At 38.4% G+C, this 17,311-nt stretch overlaps 1 protein-coding gene across 5 annotated transcripts in view; it reads left to right on the plus strand.

Annotated features, from left to right (window-relative positions):
* The window catches only part of cdh4 (cadherin 4, type 1, R-cadherin (retinal)), a 412,242-nt gene that overhangs the window by 325,089 nt on the left and 69,842 nt on the right, over positions 1-17,311 (plus strand). For all 5 annotated transcript variants that reach the window (XM_046875037.1, XM_046875039.1, XM_046875038.1 and 2 more), the window contains one exon: positions 16,414-16,640. In XM_046875037.1, coding sequence (XP_046730993.1) covers positions 16,414-16,640 — 227 coding nt within the window. The remainder of the gene's footprint in view (positions 1-16,413; positions 16,641-17,311) is intronic.

Genomic DNA, 17,311 nt, shown 5'->3' on the forward strand with positions numbered 1-17,311 from the left:
TAGTTAGCGGTATTAGTACCAGTAGTTAGAGGTGTTAGTACCAGTAGTTAGAGGTGTTAGTACCAGTAGTTAGCGGTATTAGTACCAGTAGTTAGGGGTGTTAGTACTAGTAGTTAGAGGTGTTAGTGCCAGTGGTTAGAGGTATTAGTACCAGTAGTTAGAGGTATTAGTACCAGTAGTTAGGGGTGTTAGTACCAGTAGTTAGCGGTATTAGTACCAGTAGTTAGAGGTATTAGTACCAGTAGTTAGCGGTGTTAGTACCAGTAGTTAGCGGTATTAGTACCAGTAGTTAGCGTGTTAGTACCAGTAGTTAGCGGTGTTAGTACCAGTAGTTAGCGGTATTAGTACCAGTAGTTAGAGGTGTTAGTACCAGTAGTTAGCGGTATTAGTACCAGTAGTTAGTATTAGTACCAGTAGTTAGAGGTGTTAGTACCAGTAGTTAGCGGTGTTAGTACCAGTAGTTAGGGTGTTAGTACCAGTAGTTAGAGGTGTTAGTGCCAGTGGTTAGAGGTATTAGTACCAGTAGTTAGAGGTGTTAGTACCAGTAGTTAGCGGTATTAGTACCAGTAGTTAGGTGTTAGTACCAGTAGTTAGAGGTGTTAGTGCCAGTGGTTAGAGGTATTAGTACCAGTAGTTAGAGGTATTAGTACCAGTAGTTAGGGTGTTAGTACCAGTAGTTAGTATTAGTACCAGTAGTTAGAGGTGTTAGTACCAGTAGTTAGAGGTGTTAGTACCAGTGGTTAGAGGTATTAGTACCAGTAGTTAGGTGTTAGTACCAGTAGTTAGAGGTGTTAGTGCCAGTGGTTAGAGGTATTAGTACCAGTAGTTAGAGGTATTAGTACCAGTAGTTAGTGTTAGTACCAGTAGTTATAGATATTAGTATTAGTAGTTAGCGGTATTAGTACCAGTAGTTAGCGGTGTTAGTACCAGTAGTTAGGGGTATTAGTATCAATAGTTAGAAATATTAGTACCAGTAGTTAGCGGTATTAGTACCAGTAGTTAGAGTGTTAGTACCAGTAGTTAGTATTAGTACCAGTAGTTAGAGGTGTTAGTACCAGTAGTTAGCGGTATTAGTACCAGTAGTTAGAGGTATTAGTACCAGTAGTTAGAGGTGTTAGTACCAGTAGTTAGCGGTGTTAGTACCAGTAGTTAGCGGTATTAGTACCAGTAGTTAGCGGTATTAGTACCAGTAGTTAGAGGTGTTAGTACCAGTAGTTAGAGGTAGCAGTACTAGCAGTTAAAAGTATTAGTACCAGTAGTTATAGATATTAGTATTAGTAGTTAGCGGTATTAGTACCAGTAGTTAGAGATATTAGCAGTTAGAAGTATTAGTATGAATATGATGCCTACAGCTGAAACAAATTGTCCAGTCTTCCTACATACTTCCTTTGGTCATCATACTGCAGTTGAACAACAACCTGCATTTGAAATCTCATGCAAATTCAATCCTAGCATTGCTGACTGTAAATTATATAAATATTACAGCGTTTCAAAAAAGGAATAAATGATGTGGGTTTGTTTATTTTTGGATATTTTAATTGTGAAGGCGATTCAAATTAAAATGTGAATTTCCACATTAATATGTACACTGTGTTGATCAAATAGTGTGTGTTTCCTTATGCGTTTCCTCTCTCTCTCTCTCTCTCTCTCTCTCTCTCCCACCCTCTTTCGTTCTTCATCGCCATCGCTTACTTCTGCATGCCTGTCAGGCCCAGAGTAGGTGATCAGCATTGGATCTATTGTTTCATGATTCTCTAAAGTCAGAGAGTAATGGATTTAATCATTCTTTCTCCTCTGTGTTTGTAAAAAGATCATTGATTAGTTCTCGCATTAAAAATGAAGAATTTGTGGTCTTAAATACACAACAAAATGTCACTTGTGCCGTCGCTGACAGGCGTCTTGACATTTGCGTGAAATACCCTTTAGTTATCGCGAGGATTTTGAAGATAAATTGTAGTGCAGTTGAAAATGGGCTCCAACTGTGTTACCATGCAGACTGCTATAATCCATACTGCCGCAAGGCCATAGGCTTCAAAATGAGCTAAAATTATTAGATGGGATTTTAGACCGAGAGGATTTTAGCTTCAGCTTTGATAGTGTTTGAATCTAATTCTTGCAAAGTGTTTAAATACTATATGGTAAAGAATGTCTCTATAAAAGTAGCATGATCGTTTGAATTTGTCAGGACCACCAAGCTGTCACGGCTGGGCCCCTGAACAAGGCCCCTAGCCTTTAACTGCTCAGTTTTATAAAAATTATATAACTGTAAGTTGCTCTGGATGTGACTATCTGCTATTACTGTAAATGTATATTAGAAGCCTCCAGGAAACTGTATGGTGAATGCTTCACAAAAAATTTTTCCCACGTTTTGAACCCCGTGGCTTAAACAACGAAGCGGCTAATTTATGAATTTTTCCTGGGTTTTTTCCCGGTTTCACAAACTTCAAGCCAAAAAACTGAACCCCATAACATTAGACCAATAAAATTTCCGAACGGAAACGAAAAAACGCACTTCACCTGTGTTCTGAGCTGCACGGCATCGGGAGAAAAAACTTCCATCGGGTGATTTTTAAACGCACGACGATGCCAAAAGATAAACTCCTGAGAGAAATAGTTGTGAAAGGAAGGAGGAAGACAGTGAACAATGACTTACTTGATAGGCTACTGTTTAGATACAAGCCGTTGTAGCGCGTTAAGTCAGGGTGAAGGGAGAGCTCGCTTCTGGCATGCTATTCCCAAAATACCGCTATGCTCCTAAAGGAAGCGCAACATATTTCACCCGTTACACCGTGTGTAACGTGTCTTTCGTTAAAGCCTGTGTAAAGTACATAGACAGGTGCGGCTTATTTATTTTAAAAATACAAATATTTGTAAAATTCAGTCGGTGCGGCTTATATTTGCGCTTTATAGTCCGGAAATTACGGTATAATTATTCATATTTTATTTATTTTGCATCATGGAAGGAGTCCTAAGTTTTTTGTAACAGTCAAAGCAAAGCTTTTATAGAAAAGTTTATTGGTACCATTAAAAAAATGCATTTTTTGTTTTAAATAGAGAGAAAATGAGAGATGCTAGCGGAACAACGGTTAAATATATAAATGTTTACAAGCTGTTGTGTAACTAAAGTAATACGAGTTGTTTCATGGATATTCCATAATGTTAAATGTAATAATAAATGCATAAAAAGTGCATTCTTTCATACTTTAATTACAAAAAAATATATATATTTTTGCAAATCTTTTGTGATTTTAAGAAGCATGAAACACTTTACATTAAATAAACTAATGACAAACATTAAAAAAAGGGAATATTCAGTGCAGCAATTACCAGGCCACTCTGCCAACTGTAGTTTATGCTAATTCACAAGATCATCTGAACCATTTTAATGTTTTACACTGAAATTCAGAGCTTAAATGAGATATTAGATGTGCTTATAAAAGGCATTAAGTGTATCTGGTATTGCGTTGCCTTTTTTTAGTTCAGACGACCTTAGCAAATGTCAATCTAATCCAAACAGGATTTCACTTAGCTCACTCTAATGGCTCCACTGCCAATGCAGCAATCATGGCTAATGGATTTTCCCACTTCATGGTAGCTGAATGCGCTAAGGAAGTTTCAGCAAGATTTAGCAAGATGTCGTGCACACTGATGCATGCTAGAATGACATTGAAGAGTGGCTTACTGGAATTACTTAAAGACAGCTAAAATGTCACGTTTCTCCATTTAACAATCCCTGCATGTGATTTCACGACAGTGTTTCATATTCTTCACATGTCTGGGCTGTGAGTTGGATGGCTAGACAGATTGCATTTAGAAAAAATAATGAGAATAATAAATTCATTCATTCATTTGAGAAAATAAACACCCTATCCTTAATAAATCTTCCCAAAACATTGTGGCAAATTATGTCATGGTCGATAAACAAGGCAAATTGTATGTGTATATATATATATATTAGGCAGCAAGTCAAGTCAAGAAGCATTTATTGTCATTTCGACCATATATATCTGATGCAGTACACAGTGAAATTAAACAGCTTTCCTCCAGAACCCTGGTGCTACATAATAGAAGAAGAATAGCCTTTATTTGTCTCATATACATGCACAGTGAAATTTGTTCTTCGCATATCCCAGCTTGCTCAGAAGCTGGGGTCAGAGCACAGGGTCAGCTATGAAACAGCGCCTCTGGAGCACAGAGGGTTAAGGGCCTTGCTCAAGGGCCAAAGAGTGGCAGCTTGGCGATACCGCGGCTTGAACCCCCGACCTTCCGATCCGTAACCCAGAGCCTTAACCACTGAGCTACCAGTCCTCCATAAAACAACATAAAGCTACATAAGACTGTGTCCTTGCCACATAAAGTGCATTGTGTACAACCTGGTGCAAACAGTGCAAGACAGTGTAGGACAAATAGACAAAATAGCGCCGCCAGTAAACCTGCTGTGTATTATACAGTGCAGTGTGTAAGAGAGAACTGGATACAGGGGGAACATCCCACAAGAGCTGTAGTGGTCAGTACGCTCTGAGGGGGTGGATGATACTTGCACAAAGAGAGACCTTGTTGCCAAATCTGAAAGCAATGGCAGAGTGTCCTTCATGTCCCACCACCAGGTTACTGGACTCACTGAGGATATTGTAGATGTCTGTACGGCTTTATCTCTGTCTGAATCTTCTCTGTAGTGCTTCTGACAGTGGTCTGTGTTCCTGCTTCAACTGCCATGTCCTCTACAGCAAACAGCTCCTCAAGGGCAAAGAGCTTTGGCCTCTTCTATGAACAAATAAGTAAATAAATAAAGAAAAATATAAAACACTCTAAAGGTAAATGCAAACAATTTCATTTCCTTGCATCTTGGTCACCTGCTCTCTCTTTGAGCCCCCGGTCTGAGTCTGTATTCAATAGACTATGAAGGTCACATATATTGATATACAATTAAAGAGAAGTAGAAAATTACCAATAGGATTCAAAAACCTGTTCTGAGCTCCTTTTCATCAGCTCCTCCTCCAGTCTGGTGCACACTTCATCTGCCACTTTTGAATTAAATCTGAGATCCAAGGCTGTGCCTTCCTCCAAGAACTGTCTGATGATGCCAGTCTTCAAGACCAAAACAGTACGAGTCTCTGAATAATCCTAATGTAATGTCTTTCTGAAGAAGCAGTCCTCTTCATTACCTGTGAAGTGGTGCTGGAGTTTATTTAAGATTGGCAGAATCGGACCCAAGGTTGGGATCCTTTCAGCAGAGACGCAGAAGGTTGAAGTGTGAAGTATCTTTGCAACTTTGACAAACTGTTCTGCTTTTCAGAAATCCTCATCAAAAACTTGCTGCAGTCTGTAAAATATAATCAGATTCATTAGCTAGACTATAGTTTTATAAACACAATGGTTCACACTGAAAATGGAATAAGCTAATTACAGAGTTCTTTACCTGTTCTTCTGTATTGATTCCTTAAACCGAAGGTCCATAGAGGTGGCCTGGATGACAGGGAGCTGCTCCAGGAAACGCTTCACCATGAGGAACAAGCTGTTCCACCTTGTTCTTACATCAAGGATGACAGCATGTTCTGGAAGACCTAGAGTGAGAAAAAGGACATTGGTGTGTGTGTGTGTGTGTGTGTGTGTGTGTGGTTATCAAAATGGTTGTTCATTTGCAGAGATGTTTTACTGCATGATTTAGCAAAGGATATTTCTAAACTATTTGGACAGAGTTTTGCACTAAAGATGATCTATTGTGATGTGTACATATTGAGAAGATGCTGCTTCTCTTTAAGGACAGGTTTAGCCAGGCTGGACCATTTCAGCCACACCACCATTGCTCTGATCCTTCCTGCCCATTGTGAAACTGAGGGTATAATATAAAGCTGCTGAGCAGCAATATTAAAAGTGTGAGCAAAGCAGCAAGTTTTTTTAACACTCATCTTTTTTTTACTGCTACATCCATGTTTGCTGCATTATTCACTGTCACAGCAACTACAATGTACCCTGTTTTATCATTGTTTTATCATTGTTGCTTACTATAAAAGGTTAAAAAAATAACTCCAGGTTAAGTGACTACCTACAAACCTGGCCAACAACCTTAGTGGTAAAGTTACAACACCATTTATAGCTTACAATAAACAATAAACTTTGTGATGGCCCTGTGGCATTCATGGATAAATGGATTAACACTTGATAGTCTCCTAATTCCAGGGTCAGCAGGAGCAGAGGCTATAACATTAATGTGAAAGCTAAACTGTTAATGCTGCCAAGGATAAGGACATTTAAATAAGATCACAAGTTTAATGTGAGTTTGAGCATTTTAGCATTTTTAGCATTGATTTAGCGCACAAACGTTAACGTAAAAAAGTACGCAAGCACGTAGCACAACAAGTTAGCAGATTTTGTATGTTTGTTTACCTGTCGGCGCCCCGGTCATAGCGCCGCTATCTTCATCAGTAATGGAGGCGGACTCTTGTGGTGGGCATTTTGAAGGAAGCCCTGAGGCAGGGAAATGCTAAGAGGATGGCAGCACGAGTTGGATACCCAGCCCTAGGCCCCTGTTAGATAGCTGAATTTGATCCCCAAAACAAGCCAACGCACAATTTAAAGTCAGCAAAGGACTGGCTTTACACAAAAAATAGTGGTTTGGAATGACCCATTTAGATTCATGTAAATCTATTTGAAAACATGTGGACTGACTTGATATTGCCGTTGAATTTTGGAAGGAAAAGTCAGACAAAACCGCCAGACGAAGGTGTAATATGTCGGCAGACTCTTGCTCATAAAGAGTGCTGTATTAGTATTAGTTAGAGTGTGTGCAAACACATGCAGCCAGGTTATTGTAAGTATTTATTTTTTTCCTCGTGTGCGTTTATGTTCTTGCATTTTTGTCTGACAGTCCAGGATACCAGTCATATGCACTTTTAAGACCTCTTCAATACTTCTTTTATAAGCTGTTTTTCCTTCTAATGATTAGAGAAATGGATCTGTATGCCAGGAGCGAATACGTTCCTCCCGAGTTGAGCTTTTTGATCGATGAACAAATAAAAGAGAAGAAAGAAAACGGAGGTAAAGAAGAGGAGGCGAGAATGCGCTGCCCACACAGAACGTGTACGTTTGACCTTTGTGAGTCTTTGCTTCACAGTCAGTTGCAAAGCTAAAAGCGATAACAAGCTAGTTGTGAGTAGAGATGCCTTACCTTTTGTGGTTCTTTTTTGGACAACAACGAACCTCCCGAAGGAATAGAACATGGCCGCCACTGACACCACATGGTATTGAAAAAGATTGTTTCGATAGTGACTTTGATCACTGTTGTGTGTAGGGGTTTACATGTGCATGCTGGATGCCATGGCAGTTCAAATTCTTAACTCGACCCAGTGCTAACTTGTCTGTTTTGCCAATTCCCCTATGTTCGGAAAAGACGGGCCATTTAATCTGATCTTTTCTTTTTAGATAAATATATTTATTTCCCCCTCAACTTCAGATTTCATCTTCATTTTTTAACACTGCATGAATTTAAGAAAAAGCAGTCATTTCGATTCCCTTCAAATTAGCCCTCAGATCCTTTCTTCTTGATGGAGCGAAACGTCTTCGTGGTTCAGCAAGGCAGATCAAACGTTGGAAAAGAGGAGATGGTAGAAAAGGCTGTTGTGCATGAAATAGGATCTATATTAATAAATATTCCTGAAAAGACCCACACTGTCACTGCCTCAATAGATAATCATGTGGCTACAGATATGGATTCAGTTTTGAAAGGTGCGTCATTAATATTGAACGTTTCTCCGAACATGCCGCAGCTCTTTTTAAGGAAATATTGATTTGTTCTTTTTAGTTTCTAAAGACGTGTTTTTTTTTCATATAAAACAGTCTTTTGGCTTCTTTTTGAGGTCTTGATTATTTTTTATGTGTCGACTTGAGTAATTAGGTTTGGGTTTTCAGACTTAACATTTGAAAGTTTTGTTTCAAGAGAGCTGCTGAGTTTCAGGCAGAGAGATTTGGTTTAGAGAAGGTTTCAATTAGAACCCATTTTGCTGATTCCATGCCAGACTATAGAGATTGTTGTGGAACTGTAAAGCAGGTGGAGTGGCTGTGAGAAGTTTTGTTAAATAGCTGGGTAAAGCCCTATATACGGGAATGAACTAAGAAGAAGGTGGCGCTTCAGACTTGGTATTCAGTCATTTTGTGATTCCACAGAAAAAGTAAAGGACCCATTGTGGAAAGGCTGTTCAGCAGCCCAGCGATGTTGAATGAGTATCAGGTTGAAAAGAGCCATTAGTTACCTTCAAATTTCTCACAGAATGCACGTTAACCATCGTCCATTTAATAGCTGTTGTGTGCAGTAGTAGATGAAGTACACAAACCATGTAGTTAAGTTAAAATAGAAATACACTCATTAAAATATGACTCCAATAAAAGTGCTCCCTGTAAACATTCACTTGAGTAAAAGTACAAAAGTATTTGCCTTCAAATGCACTGAAGTATCCAAAGTGCTATGATTTATTATGGCTATAATGTTCCTATTATTATTTTCAGTCACAAAACTCTTGCTGTAATCAACTTTATGTAAAAAGACTCCAATGTTACTCAGCACATCGATTTATTAACAGAATCGTATTAATAACGTAAGTCAAACACTGATCGATATCTATTAAATCACGCAAATGAGGCCACTGGTGTTAAGAGTTTCTTCCATCATTTATTACTCTCCATATGTTCTGCTTGCTGTTGAACCGATACTGAATTGTATGTTGGTAGATACCACCAAGTTTTTTATCCACTCATAAATAAACAGATAAACAATGTAGTAAAGTTAAAATCTCACCAAATGGAAATACTTCAGTAAAGTACAGAAAAGTTAAGTATAGTAAACAGTGAAGTACAATTCTGTGAATTGGGGGAAGAAAAGAACCAAAGGACCTGTAGATATTGGAAGGAACTTTGAGAAACTGTCTTTGAATGTCTTCCAAAAAAAAAGGTCATGAATGAGCAAGGTGTGATTGACTAATGCTTGAGTCATGAATCGGTGAGAAAAAAAAAAGTCCTTCTGAAATGTACACTGTCTACCTCCTGTTTGTGAACATTACACTAATCTTTACTATCTCTCTGTCTCTCTCTCTTCCTCTGTCTTCTTTTCCAGGGTCTGTAATCGAATTGTATATGAATAATTTAAAACATGAGCTCATATCACTCTACATGAACGATCTGTAAATCAACATCCGGTACATCCCTGTCCAAAGAGTGATATTCTGGCCCTCTCTTGCTCCTTTGCTCTCTGAGGGCCTGCTGGGAAATATTCAAACTGTCTAAATTGGAGTGAATAAATGTTCTGGATTCAAGTGAATGGGATCATCGCTCGAGTGAATGACTGAACTCTCAAGGCTGTGAGTCATATAGTTAAATTGAAGCTGTGACATAATGATGATGATGATCATCATCATCTTTTATAATGATGCGATACAAATCTACAGAATGAGCCTAGCTGTCATGATGGCGGAGAATGCTCACTGGACTGAAATGAGTGCTAATTGTTATATTAAAGTTATTTGCATACAAGTAGCAGATCGAGGTTTTACCTCAGATGTATTTGGGTGCAATCTAAATTCACTATGACCTACACGTTTCAACTTTCGCTGACAACATATTTTAATGAGTGGTGGTCTGGGAGCGATTGCAGGAAAATCTCGCCCTCAGGATAAAGCTAATCTGCTGTGTATTGTTGAGCTTGCAAGGTGAAAGGTTCGAATCAATGCGGTCCCACTTCATCAAGCTGCCGGGTTCGTTTGATTTGCTGTGAGTAAATGGCTGAGACACACTCTTTATTCCTAATGGTCATACTCAGAGTCACGCTAAGGGACGCTTTAATACAGAAACTGCGCACATTATCATTCAGGAGGATTTCTCTTGGAATTAAAATGATGATATGATTTGGTGTAAGCATAGCAAGCATGGTCAGCTTGGTTCTCCAAACCATTCTGGGTTCTTTAGAAGCGAACACCATGAATAAACCAAAACGTTCAATTATTGAAACAAAATTTTAAATAAAGATACAAACCCATACTCAGACATTATAATTGTATTCAATTCAACCCAATATAATCTTATTTGTATAGCACTTTTATCAATTGACATTGTCCCAATGCAACTTTACAGAATGTATGCATTTTAAGGGTCACAAATTAGTCCCTATAACTTTTATCCCCAATGAGCAAGCCTGTGGTGACAGTTGCCTCATACCTGAGATGGTATAAGAAAGAGATTATGAGAGGAACCCATCCTCATTTGGGTGCCACCCAATGTCCGTTCAATCATCATTGTAATCAACTGTTTACTAATCGAGACTTGAATGCAAAACTGTTCATGGCTATTGCATCCCTAGGTAAAGCTTTATGACCTCCAGTAATGATCTTATGGATTAAGCTGTATGTATTATTAACTATCAGCGCATAACAATATAAATAAACTCTAATGTAATGTAATAGCATGTGCTGAATCAAGCGCTATTCCCGAGCTGCTGAGTACTCAGGGGAAGTAATATCGTTATAATAAACAAAATTGCTACTTCTAATTACAACTGGGACTGTTCATGAAGCAATATATTTTGTTGCATATACTAGACTTTTATTAGTTGTGCGCTTTATTGCTTCTCAATCATTCGTCATTATTCCTGTTTTTTTTTACGGTTTCTTTTTTTTTTTATCGTACATTACATTAAATTTGACAGCATATAATAAGTTATTTCTTTCTACAGTCTGCATTTTCTATCCCTTTGTCTAGACGGTCTGAAGAGTAAATACAAACACATTTCCTGTCATAAATATTGACTTAACTTTTGGTATAAAGTTGCAAAAACTCTTAAATACAGCCCCAAAATAGAAGCACTGTTCCATTTTAGCAGCAAAACATGTCCAGGTGCCTAGAAATTGAGGTCATTTGTGCAGCAACGTGAAAAAACAGCCGGCAGATTGAACAACATTCAAGTCAAGCAAAGTTAGAATATATGAATTTTAAAAAAAAATAACATTACATTTAAGTATGTAAAACTCTTGAAAACTCTTTTTTTTTTCAGAATATTTGCACCAGTAGTTTGTAATATTTTCACCAAACAATGATATTATCCAATAAAGAAAATGAAATGCTAGGTAAAAATGAAACATAAATATTTGACATTTGCATCTATGTCTTTCTTTTTTCCTCTACAAAATAGTAGAATAACAGATCTAAACTAATAGAATGGTGTTCGAGCATCTCTCTCACACACTTGAGAACAGACATCCCTATAGCAATCTCATCACCATTCACAGTCATGTGCCTTCCACATAAACATCCTCGAGCAGAGGTGTTGTAGCTTTAGGCAGCATGGAGTTATTGCGTTGTCCTGTAAGATAACGGCTTACACAGCCTCTAGGCTCAGCTCGTCTCCTGCTTATAAACAAGATTATTCCGATGACCTCGGGGTTTTTGTGTGAGAAAAATATACATGATGGACTTGGAGGCAATAAGCAATGCGATTCATCATGAAATGCAAAGATTTCGTAAAAACTTTTTTCCTGTTGCATCATCACTTATTGACACGAGGAATTGGGTCTGCATTATTAGATACTTTTGATTATATAAGTATAATGCAATGCAGAGAAAGTCAGGCATGACTGTGAAATGGTCATTGGTGCCTAATAGGCTATTTTGAGTATTTTATATGCAGCTGATATCTTGGAAAGTTCAGGGGTCTAATCTCTAGGGTTTACACAGAATGGTTCAGATAAAAAAAACCCAACAAGTATCTTTTTAAATCTACTAAGATATTAAAGAGAACCTTTTAAGTAGTAATTGTCCTCCAACCCTCTTAGTTTAATGAGAAAAGGTGTTTACATTTAATTAAAGCAAACAGAGGGTGGTGGTGGTAGTGGTGGTGTGTGGCCTTGGCACAAAATCCTTCAGCTTGGCAGTGTCTGTGTTGGTAGCCTCTTTTAACTTCCACACCACCCAGCAGCAGACTTTAAACTCAGGCCAAGATCTCATTGTGAAATGCAGTTGTAGGACAAAGCGAGACCTTTATTCAGTGCCAGCGTGCTGTCACTGATTTGTGATGGAGTTGTAAATGGATTACATTCCTGTTGTACAATACCTCATCAGGGTATTGTCAGATGGTATGCCAAAAGTGGGCGGAAAATACGAGTGGACGGGATTTCCGTGGGTTTCCATGTGTCACTGAACTAGGAAAACCACCAAACACTACGCTTTGCTGATCTTGACGGTCATTGTTATAAGTATCGGAATAGCTGGTACAAGGGCAAGTGTTTCTGTGTAACATTGTGTGTTCCATGAGTTCGATCATTGAGCTCGGCTTTGACCAAAGCATTATGTTAAGCAGTTATGCAAAACCATTTTAGATCTGAGGACTCCACCCAGGTATTCCAGCATGGGAAGGTTCTTTGGTTGGTTAAGGTTTCTATATTATAAGACCACTCGATGCAAAAACCCTGCAGCAACATTAGGACTTACCGAAAGGGAATTGAAGCTGAGTCAAAATTGAGACCATTTTAAAGATAGACTAAGTCTGAGTCAAGTCGAGATCGTCAAATCCTTTTTCTTGAGGCTTTCTCTCAACTAAATACTTTTCAGTGTTTCATAGAGAAGGAATTGCTTCTTTTTAAACTGCATGCAAAAAGACATAAACAGTCAAAATCAAGACCACCTACCAAGACAAGTTCAGGTCAGTACAGACAATAGCTCGAGACTGGAGTTAGTCCAAGACCTGACTAAAATCCTATAACCCATTTAATCCATTTAAAGACATTAACATTAACATTAACATTAACACTAACATTTCTAGACAGTGTGATTTGGAGTAGCCTGTGCACCTAAAAGCTTCTTTTTAGGGCATGTGTGAATAATCTTGAGTATCAAACAAAAACAGATGTGGACATTAAAAGAACGTAGAGTACAAACCTCCATGATTTGAGGATGGAGCCCCAGATTCTACAACTCTGATGCACCAATGCTGTCTGCCTGCCATCCAGAACATTTCTGTTCCTCTTCTCATTGCTCAAGAGTCACAGAGATTCAGCACTGCCTATGAACAAAATGATATACTTTTTATAGCTTATTTTGTAGTAGCATGTTCAGCTTTCATCCACGTTTGCCGAAAGAGCAAAGGGGCCGCGTGAGTGTGGAGAAAAATAATATCGGGGTTTTTTAACTAACTGTTCACAGACATTCAGCTCCTGCAGAGAAAACAAATAACTGGCAACCTCCTTCTTCCTTAATTCCTTGTGCAGGTTGGAGAGAAAGACGGCTGGAGAGAAAGAGCGAGAAAAGAATTCAGAAGTCAGAAGCACATCCAGCTGAGTGTGAATGGAGTGGCTGCCAGTTGTGTTCCTTCTGCCATGTTCTCTCTTCAACTTTCTAGTTGGCACCTTTCTCACAGCACCCCAGTAAAACATGTCAGACTTTGAAATGTCCATAAAGATTTTGTCTTTTTTTCCTAACTCAGATCCAGGCTAAGGGTGATAAAAAATGCAGTTTAAGTTGACTTTAAGCAGTTCAAGTTTTTCCCCGCTTTATAACACAGTGGTGCTGAGGTCTCAGATCTGATCTAGTCAGAAGGTGTTGATTTATTTTTTAACAGCTCTAACAGTAGTGCAGGCTGTATTGACTTTATAGTAACAGCTCATTCACACAGACTTGTACAGCTGATGTTCCACATAATAACAAAATCAAATGAATATTTTCTATATGGACTATATGGGCACCGGTTTGTGTTTGTGACACCTGACCACACAATTTGCATGTGCTAACCGCACATTCTATTACACATTTAGTCCCTAATTGCTATTATAAAACCTCCACTCTTCTGGGAAGATGTTACAATAGATTGCAATTGCGTGGAGATTCATTCAGCCTCAAGGGTGTTAGCAAAGTCAGGTATTGATGTAGGTGAGTTCAGTCAGTCAGTAAGGTTTCCACTTCATCCCAAAGTTGTTATACATCCTTTACAATTGTGTGCCTCCATCTTTGTGGTTTGGGGAAATCTGGGGAAAACTGGATACTTTTTTTTAAATGTGTGCCATGAAAACTTAAACCTAATGACAATAAACAGATTTATTGTTTATTTATGTACAGTAAGACCAGGTCTTCAAAGGGGGATATTAGGTCAATGTGGCCGAATGAAAAATGCTTCTGAATAACATGATTCAGCACCTGACACATCCTTTTGTTCCCATGCCAACACTGAATCTTAGCATAGCAGCAACAACCAGGGCAGGGTGACTGCGTCTGTTTTTCATATGCAAACACTTTCCTGCATTCAGCCAGCTCCCCTCTAGCTCTCCTCTGGAAAAATGCAGCATCCTCAGTGGCTGTAATTAGCTCCCTTCCATTAAAGCAAATTAGCTCCATTTACCATTTATACAGGACCGTTGATTGCCTTCATTGTTTGATGGAAACGTGCGATTTTCCCGTGACAGATGGTCGCACTGGTTTTGTGTAAAGTTTAGCTGTTTGCTTTGAACAAAGCAATGGCCATTCCAAGCAGGAAAATATTTATCATTGTTTGAGTCTGTATTAAAAGAAAATATTGTGGTTATCCTGCATATCTATTGCTGTTCAGTTTTGAAAGCAGGCATACTGAATATGAAACAGACAAATGATCTCATGTTGAACATCTTTATATGAAGCAGTATGGTGTTGGAATTCCTCAAATAATGTCAGCTTGAGCCAGAAGAAAGTATTAAGTCCAATGGCTGTCCGTCTGTCTGTCTGTCTGTCTGTCTGTCTGTCTGTCTGGATGGATGGATGGATAGATAGATAGATTTACTGCGGTTCGAATCTCACACCCCTTGTTTATCGTGGAATTGCATTTGCCACATAACTAATTTGTTTAGCTGATTTTCCCGGTCTCCCGCAGATAGCACGATAGACCAAAAAAACTTATAGGGAATTGTTTTTGTGGAGTTTTATGTTGAAATTTATGAATAAAAATATAATTAATAATTATAAAGTGAAGTAAAATTTTAATACAGTACAGTAAAATACATAAAATATTATATTTGGGGTGGCATCCATTCATCACGTTTTTTTCGTTTATCGCAGGCGGTACTCCACACCAAATTAACTAACAATAAAGAGCAGTAGGACGTACAATTTAATATTTTTTACCACTTTTTGCCGTAATCATTATGAGAATACAACTTGGACTACTGCTATTTACACTACATACAGTATCAGCAAGGAAATAAGACTTCTGTTAGATTTCAGTGTTTGGTATCTTTACTTTCATATGTCATCATTCTAATCTTTGTAATGTCTAAATTGAGTAAATTCTAAATTGCCTCTTGATATTTTAATACAAAATTACATCTGACAACAATTACTTTTCTCGATCCACATTTTCTATCGTTGCTTTTTTTCCCCCTCTAGCTTAAAGTTGGTGCCTGTGTTTAAAGGTCATGGCTTTGGAAAAGTCAAACATATCTACTCAAGAATAATCAGAGAAACAAAGAAGTGAGAACTACACGCTGGTTATTTATTATAATCTGAGCAGAAATTCTAGAAAAAGTGGATTAAAAAAAAAATTTCACTTTACAAATATATTGACTTCTGAATTTGGCCTCAACCTGGAAAAAAAGTAAAAGCTTCTTCTACGATAGAAAATCAACACACGTGATTCATGCATCTGACCCGAATGAGACTCGACAACACTGCACGCCATGTAGAAAGTGCAGGAGTGTGTATTTTCCACTCGAATCGGACGTGAATCTTTGGAACATGTCTTGTCTTTTGTGGTATTTTGTGGTTTCTGTAGCAAGCACTGGACTCACAATTAATATTTGATGTAAGACATTTCTGTCATAAGTTTTCATCATATTTTTAATGTGGTTTGGAGGGGACGGAGTGACGTGATTGTTAAGAAAGTCTTTGAAGTCCTTCTCATTTTCTGTTTCGGTATAGAGATAGAGACAGTATAGAGTAGTTCATTGCACCCTACATTAAAATTAGTCCCTAGTCATTTCATATAGTTCTAATTGTGTGTGTGTCTGTAAGGGAGAGTGAGAAAGGTGAAAAATAATCTAAATGTTTCTCAGGATATGAGTCTACATGCTTATGAATGTGTTAAACCCATCCCTCAAGATTACACTCTCTACCACCTTTATCACTCTCTTTCCTCTCTCACACTCTCTCTTTCTTTCTCTCTCTTACACACACAAACACAGTTGGTCATAAAGATTTCTGTCATCAAAGTTATAACCAGTAAAAACTGTTTAGAACTTGTTTTTTTTCCTCTTCTGACTGACCAATTAGCGGCATTTATTTTCCACCTAAACACACCATCTGAAGGGCATCTGCTTTTTATTTATTTAATTTTTTTTTTTTTATGTCTCAGTGAAAGAATCAAGTAGTCATTATTCCTGTTCATTCACCCTACATCTGCTCATTTCTCCTGTTTAGTGATATTCGAGGCTTGTCATCTGAATGAGCGGATCAGCTTCGAGAGCAGCGACCCCAAATTCGGCGTTCATCCGGACGGCTCTCTGTACGCTGAGCAAGATGTGATGAACCTGTCCGAGCCTATACAGTTCATGGTGACGGCTCAAGGGAGCAAAGACACGCGGATCTGGGAGACGACCGTTAAACTGGCTGTCGCCGGACACCCACTTCCTGCCCTCATAAACCAGGTGAGGAAGATCATTTATTCATTAATTGTAGCTCAGCAGTTAAGGAAAAATTAACACATTTATAAATGAATATTAATGCAAAACTAATTAAATGCCACCCTGAAAAAAAGTAGGAAGAGTAGGTTAATGCAATGCAGTGGCATTTTTCGCAGGTGAGCTTTTCCTGTTATAAAGTTTTGTGGGCATCACTAAATATGAGAGTGCCAAGAACATATGGGGCATGGAGGTATTTACCAACATGCACATTATATAGATAAAAAGTTTGAGGACAACTAACAATAAAATTCATATATGTGTCTGAACATCACATTCCACATTTTGTCCCCATTGCTGTTATAATAACCTCCACTCTTCTGGGCAGATGTTCCACTAGATTTTGGAGTGCGCTTGTGGAAATTTGTGCCCCGTCAGCCCCATTGGTGTTAGTCAGTCAGTCAGAGTAAGTCAGTACTAAGTCAGGTACTGATGTAGGTGAGGTGAGGATGCCTGGGGTGCAGTCAGCGTTCCAATTCAACACAAGGGTCTTCAATAGGTTTGAGGTCAGAGCTCTATAGCAGACTTAATATCTTCCACTCCAACCCATATAAACTATACCAACATGGAGCTGGCTTTGTGCATAGGGGCATGGTCATGCTGGAACAAGTTTGGGTTTCCTTGTTGAAGTGAAGGGA

Source organism: Silurus meridionalis, chromosome 19 (genome assembly GCF_014805685.1).
Source record: "Silurus meridionalis isolate SWU-2019-XX chromosome 19, ASM1480568v1, whole genome shotgun sequence".
Lineage (NCBI taxonomy): Eukaryota > Metazoa > Chordata > Actinopteri > Siluriformes > Siluridae > Silurus > Silurus meridionalis.